This window comes from Vulpes vulpes, chromosome 15 (genome assembly GCF_048418805.1).
Source record: "Vulpes vulpes isolate BD-2025 chromosome 15, VulVul3, whole genome shotgun sequence".
NCBI lineage: Eukaryota > Metazoa > Chordata > Mammalia > Carnivora > Canidae > Vulpes > Vulpes vulpes.
In genome coordinates, this window is record NC_132794.1 from 2,817,646 (window position 1) to 2,824,625 (window position 6,980).

At 64.0% G+C, this 6,980-nt stretch overlaps 1 protein-coding gene across 1 annotated transcript; it reads right to left on the bottom strand.

Moving 5' to 3' along the window:
- Positions 1–370: 370 nt before the first annotated feature.
- On the bottom strand, positions 371–3,201 carry CRYAA (crystallin alpha A). The gene is made up of 3 exons (XM_025983385.2): positions 3,006–3,201; positions 1,877–1,999; positions 371–817 (listed from the first exon to the last, which is right to left on the bottom strand). The coding sequence occupies exons 1-3, from the start codon at positions 3,192–3,194 to the stop codon at positions 608–610; spliced, it is 522 nt and encodes a 173-aa protein (XP_025839170.1). The 5' UTR covers positions 3,195–3,201; the 3' UTR covers positions 371–607.
- Between the last annotated feature and the right edge of the window lie 3,779 nt (positions 3,202–6,980).

Sequence of the window (6,980 nt, forward strand, 5' to 3'; positions counted from 1 at the left end):
GTCCAAGTCCCCGGCTCTCCACACCTCCCCAAAGGAGACAGCACGACTACCAGTCAGCAAGTTGCTTGTGTCACCTGCTCTTTATTGACTGCCACAGGCTGCATTGTCAAGGGTGCCCGGGTGCCCCGGGGGCGGTACTACGGAGAGGAGGGGTGGAGGGAAGGTGGTCTGGGAGGAGCAGGCTGCCGAGAGCCCGGGCACACAGGCGCCTCTGCCAGACGGACCTTGGGGCACCCAGAAAACGTGGGTGGGACCCGCGGCCGGGTCCCGATGCGGGCGCCCACCAACAAGGGTCAAGGTGCACCCGGAGGTCACCCAGAGGCTGCATCCTCCGGGAGCCCGGGGCTGTGGTCTCAAGCTGCCGGGATGGCGAGGGCCCTCGCCAGCTGGCTGGCATGGGGACCTGGGTCCCCCCGAGGCCGCAGGACCTCAGGCCGAGGCCCCAAGCCCTCCAGGCTGCCCTCTCAAACCCTCGTTCCCTCGGAGAGGAGGAGAAAAATGGAAACAGGGAAGGCCAAGGGAGACGCACACCCCACGTTCTAGGGTTCCCCCCAGATCGGTGGGCCGTGGGGGCAGCAGCGGGTGGCAGCCGAGGCCGGGGCCGAGCTTAGGACGAGGGCGCAGAGCTGGGCTTCTCCTCCCGCGACACGGGGATGGCTCTCTCGCTGTGGCCGGCGTCCACGCCAGACGGGACCTTGGGGCCAGAGAAGGTCAGCATGCCGTCCGCGGACAGGGAGCAGGAGAGCGCAGACTGGTCCACGTTGGAAGGCAGGCGGTAGCGGCGGTGGAACTCGCGGGAGATGTAGCCGTGGTCGTCCTGGGGGGCACGGGGAGGGCTGCAGTCGGGGACGCCAGCCCTCGGGGCCTCCCAGGGTCCCACCCGGCAGTGGGGGGAGGCACAGTGCCACGTGGAGGGCTCCGGCTGAGTGACCGCCTGGCCTCGGGGCCTCCCCCCCAGCGGATCCAGGCCAGCCTGGGGCCCTTCAGCGCCGTGGGGTTGGCTCCTCAGACTCACTTCAGTCCACAGTCACCCGAATGGTTGTTTCCCAGCTTTGCACTTGGGTCAGGCTTGGCCTCCACCCGTGACCCCCCCCAGGCTCGGGGCGTCTGCTGTCCACCGAGCAGGGTCAGAAAGCCAGGTCTGCAGAACTCTCCCTTCGGCTGACGGCCCTGGGCCCAGGCCCCCGGGCCGGACCTCTTCCTCCACGCCGATGCGGTATTGGGGGTCACCCCACCGTACGGGGCCCAGGATGGGAGGGGCAGGAGCCGCGGAGGCAGGGGCTCACACACACACACACACACACACACACACACACACACACACGCTTCTCCAACTGTTACGGGAAAACCCGGTCTCCGACTGCCGGTGAGAGGCCACCCCACCTTGTGCCAGCTGTGGGCCAGCCAGGCCACCGACACCCCGCCCCCGAGCCTGCCTCTGCCACCTGCCAGATCAGGATAATGGGGCCCCTGTGGGGTGAACGCGTGAACACACGCGGTGTTGGGGGCACCGCTGACGGCCAGCCGCCCTGCTGTCACGGCTCACCCGCCCAAGGTAGGACCCTGTGAAAATCTGAGTTGGCTCAGAGCTCGCCGCGTCGGTGCCTGGCGTTTCCTGGCATCCCCCCTCCTAGAACACCCCCCCTCCATCACTCGAGAGGTTTGGAGGGAGCCCGGGACAGCGGGCAGGACCCAAGGGGGGCTCCCCGCAGGCCCCGCACTGCAGGGGCTGAGCTGTGACCTCCTGTCCCGGGAGGCCGCTGGCTTGGGTCCTCCGGGAAGAGCGGGCAGGCGAGGGCAGAGGCCGTCCACCCCTCCCGGGGTTCCGGGGCCCCGAGAAGACAGGTGCACGGCGGCATCTCCCCGTCGGGCTCACCTGCCTCTCGTTGTGCTTGCCGTGGATCTCCACAAAGTCCTCCAGCACTTTCACGGTGAGGTCCTCCGGGGAGAAGTGCTTCACATCCAGGAAGATGACGAACTTGTCCCGGTCAGATCGGACCTGAAACCCAGACGCTCGTCATGTGGGCCTCCCGGTGGGGGGCGGGGGGCCGAGGAGTTGGGGGTGGCCAGCCCCTGGGTCCCCACTATCAGGGAAGAAACGCCTTCCACACACTCAGGGGACAGAGTCCCAGGGACCTGAGGGGGGACCTGACGGGGGACCATGTGATCGCTAGCCCCAAGGCGGTGGTGCGTCCCCCGACTGCCCGGCTGCTGATGAACTGAGGCTGGCTATGGTTAGCGGGGTGACTGGCTACAGTCAGGACGGGGCTCCGGGGCGGCTGGCTGGCTGCTTGGACCTAGCACTTCGGGGAAGGTCACAGCTCCTGGCCTGCCTAGCGTCACCATGAGCAGCCCCCGTGGACGTGATGTGCCCGGCGGCCTGCAGAGCTGCCCACCGTGCCCACAGGCCGTCCCTCCCCACCGCCCTCGCTGCACTCGCTGGGAACGCTCAGCTGGGCTCCTTCCGTTTCTGGAGTTGACCGGCCCTGCACCCGAGCCCGGCTGGCCTCTGCTTTTAGCCGCTCCAGACCTTGGACCCCAGGGTCTGCCCTAGGGCTGAAGGCCGGAAGGCCGGCGGTCTCTTCGCTTCCCCTCGGGCCCGGCCCTGCACACCAGGATGGGCCTACAAAGAGCCGACTCTGCAGCTCCACTGGCTGTTCCCGGGGATCCCCCCCTGGGGCCGGGGGGTGGCACAGCCCGCCCACCCAGGCTTCCCGGCAGGAGGAAGAGTGTGGAGAGCTGGGGACCCAAAACCGACATCTGCCCTCAAACCTGCCTCGGTGGGGCTGCCCTTGGGGTTCCCAACAGCGCAGTTGGTGCATCACAAACCGCATGCGGGTCGTGAGCTCATTGGAGGAAAAGACAGTGGTCGGGCTCGGGGTCCCCCTCCAGACGGTCAAGCTGGGCCCAGGCAGGGCGCAGCAGGAAAGCAGCTCCCTACCCCGCGCCGAGGACCAGGCACCTGGAGGACCTTCGTCCCCTCCTCCGCCCCCGGCCGGTCTTACCTCGGAGATGCCAGAATCCAGCACAGTGCGGAAGAGGGACTGGCGGTAGTAGGGGCTGATGGTGGAGGACAGGAAGGGGAGCAGGTCATACTCGAAGAGGCCCTCGCCGAAGAACTGGTCAAACAGCCGGCTGGGGTAGAAGGGGCCCAGCGCACGTTTGAACCAGGGGTGCTGGATGGCGATGTCCATGTTGGGCGTCGGCGATGCAGGGACCCGGGGCTGGTGGGGAGTCGGGCAGGGGCCTCTGGGCAGTGCACTGGGGAGCTGTGGGGTGAGGCCTCCCTATATATGCCGCGACACAATGGAAGCATTAGGGGGATTTGTCCAGAAAGCGTGAGCTCAGGAGGAAGGCTGCCCGGTCAGCAGAAATGTGGCCTGCGCTGGGCGCCCGCCGCTCCCAACCCCGGGGCCCTGGGGCGCTGACCGGCATGGGGCCCTGGACCCCAGGGGGACGCCGTTCCCAAGGAGCTTCTCCCCGGGGCTCTGCCCCTGCCCTCTCCTGGGGGCCGGGGAAGGCAGCTCCCACCTGCTTCCATGGCCGTGAGTGGGCACTTGTCCCCATGCCCCAGATGAGATGCTGGGCTCAGAGGCTATGCATGGGATCCCCAAATCCCACAGCTCCTGGGGGGCAGTTCATCAGTTTTCTTTCTTTTTTTTTTTTAAAGATTTTATTTATTTATTCCTGAGACACAGAGAGAGGCAGAGACACAGGCAGAAGGAGAAGCAGACTCCATGCAGGGGACCCCGATACTAGATCCCAGGACCCTGAGGTCACGCCTTGAGCTGAAGGCAGACCCTCGACCGCTGAGCCACCCAGGCGCCCCCTTATTGGTCTTTATGCCTCTGCTTCCCAGTGCGGCCTCTAGCCGGTGTTCGCGGCAGGCTGGTGGAGCTAAGTGCCTCCTCAAAGCACTCGGGCCTCTTTAGGCATTTCCCTCCCACCCCTGGGCCCGGCCGGTCACGGAGGAGCACTGGGGTAGGGCCGTACCCCACACATCTAAGGTGGAGTCGGTGTTAGCAGTGGGAACTCAGAGCACCCCGCACACACGGCCTGTACCAAATCCTTCCTCCCCGAGCCTCTCAGCGCCTGCTAGGTGCGTACCGCCAGCCGGTGGAAAGGGCTCCGAGAAAGCTAAAGGGCCAACCTCTGCTCTGCAAGTTTATGATTTGGGGGAGCCATTACCCACCCCCAGGCATCAGGCAACAAGGCGGTTGAGGGTCTGCCTTCAGCTCAGGGTGTGACCCCAGGGTCCTGGGATCGAGTCCCATATCAGGGGTCCCCGTAGGAAGCCTGCTTCTCCCTCTGCCTGTGTCTCTGCCTCTCTCTCTCTCTCTCTCTCTCTCTCTCCCTCTGTGTCTCATGAGTAAATAAATTAAAAATCTTAAAAAAAAGAAAAAGGATTTGTCCCAATGGCCGTGTTTTTGGTGCCCCTGGCATTGTCACCGAGCGGAGAGCCTTGCTCTGCTCACCAGCCGTGGGCCTCCGTGGGGTGGCTCAAGCAGCCAGCGACGGCAGGCAGAGACAGAGGCAGACGTGCCCACCCGGTGCTAAGCGCCAAGGGTCTGCCCGCATCCTGCAGACTCGCAGGGGTGCCCGGGCACTCACCCCCCTCACGTGCCTGCCCCTTCCAGGGTTCGGAATCCCACGTGCTGCAGCAGCCGGCAGGGGCAGGGGCTCCGTGGCCTCCACGATGAGCCGAGGCCGCAGGGAGAGGAAGCCACGGGCCTGGCTGCTGCCCACCCATGTGTGCAGACTCACCCCCACCTCAACCCCTCACTGCCCTGGATTCTGGGAAAAGAAGACCCTTTCCCTCCGGGCCGGGAGGCCCCTCGAATCACAGCGAAGAGGTCCCTTCACAGCCACGGTGGCAGTGGAAGGAGCGGTTGGCCACGTACCAAGGGACCCACGGAGAAGACATCCACGGGCCCAGGAGAGAGGCCTCAGGAGGGAGCAGCCCTGCCCAGGCCGGACCTCGGGCTGCAGCCTCGGGGCAGTGAGGAGGCCTCCACGCCGGGCGGGTCACCAGCCGTGCCCCCTGACACCACGCAGAACCCTCCAGTAACGAGGAGCGGCCGTGTTTACGTGGCCTTCACATTAGCACAGAATTGCTCTCACTCCCTCGCAGACATTTGCTGTGTGAACCCCCGCCCCCCCCCCCGCCCCCGAGACCCCTGGCCCCCCGGCCGGCCGACTGCGGGCTCGCGTAGGTCCCGGAGCCGGTTTCCAGGACCGGGAACTGGCGCCAACCTCCACGGCCACACCCGCAAGATCTCAAGTCAGTCGGGACCGCCCACAGGTGGACTCAGACCTGGAGTCACTTCGGTCTCTCTGGGGCACGGCTCAGTGCCCTGGTGGCCTGTATAAGCTGCAAGGTGTCATATTTCGGGGCAAGTGTCACTTTGCACATTAAATATTTCACTGAATTTGAGTAGTATCTTTAAGACGGACCTATAGTCTTCCTGTTTGTTGTTAGTTGTTTTAAAGAACAAAGCAGTGGGGCACCTGCGTCGCTCAGCGGTTGAGCATCTACCTTTGGCTCAGGTCGTGACCCCGGGGTCCTGGGATCGAGTCCCGCATCGGGATCCCTGCAGGGAGCCTGCTTCTCCCTCTGCCTGGGTCTCTGCCTCTCTCTCTCTGTCTCTCCTGAATAAATAATAAAATATTTAAATAAAAAAAAGAACAAAGCAGCAAAGTTGTGCTTCTTTGTGCAGAGGGAACGTTCACAAAGAGACCTGCTCTGAGCATCCTGCCTAGGCCCACGGGCCTTGGGCTCCCCTGGGCTACAAGTGGGCATCCCAGAAGCTTCTCGAAACTTTACAAGAGTGCACTGGACCCCATCACTGACCAGGGCAGACCTGAAGCCCACCCACGCCCCCCCCACAGGTGGACATGACACTCAGAGCTCTCGGGCCCTGCCTCTGTGAGCCTCCAAGCTGCAACCTGCCTGGTCGCCAGAGACCGTGCACAAGGCCACAGTCCGCTCTAGGATGTCACAGCGCCGAGGTGCCGAGTCCTGGAGGCAGAGCCACCTGCATGAGCCAGCCTGGGGACGGCACAGCCCACGAGTCCCAGACCTGAAAGTAGGCCTTCCGTGATGAGATGCTTTCTGAAAAAGTTCTTTGTGAACCCAGCTTTCAACAGACCACTGATGGGCCCATTGGACTTTGATTTTTATTTTTTGTTTGTTTCAAATAATGCTCTTACTTGAGAGAAGCAAGACTCTGCCATTGTTCAGAATCTGGACGGATAAATAAATTCAACAGTGGGGGAAGCACCCATCATCCTGGCAAACTCCGAGTACTTGTAGAGAGGAAATAGCCAGTCTTTCCCGTTTGGCTCGGGGGCTGGTGCTCAGGGGCTTGGGAGCCAACCAGAAGGTGTTCCCAAAAGATGAGCCACGAAATTCCAACAAAATACCAGGAGCCGTGGAGGGTGGGCCAGGGCAAGGACCACCAGGAGGCGGGGGTCCTGGGTGCCAGCTATCAGGCACAGCCACCCATCCTCACTGTGACAAAGAGGCCCCTGCCTCCGAGGCGGGCAGAGAGCCCCGCTGCCTTTGCACTGAGCGGGAGTGAGTCAGACCATCCCCAGTCACGCCCAGCCACCAGGCCTTGGACTGCGGCATTGTGCAAGCCCTGCTGACCAGGACAGGCTGTGCTCTGATGTTTGTGTCCCTCTGGCCCGTCCCGGAGACCCCAGCAGAGGTGTGCCCAGCCATGGCCTCCAGGAGAGAAAAGAAGAGGAAGTGCATGGGTGTGTGGCTCTGACTTCTGGGCCCAGTCTGTGTAGGGCGGGGGCAGAGGCCGAGCTGGAGCTCCCGGGGAGGAGGGGGGGACCAGGCCCCAGGTCGCCGGGCAGGGGCAGGAGTGAGCAGGACAGGGGCTTACTCATGGGTGGCCCCAGGCTGACACTCGGTGCCTCTGAGCCATGCTTTCCTCCCGGGAGCCTGTGCAAGGCTGGCACACGTGGGCCTG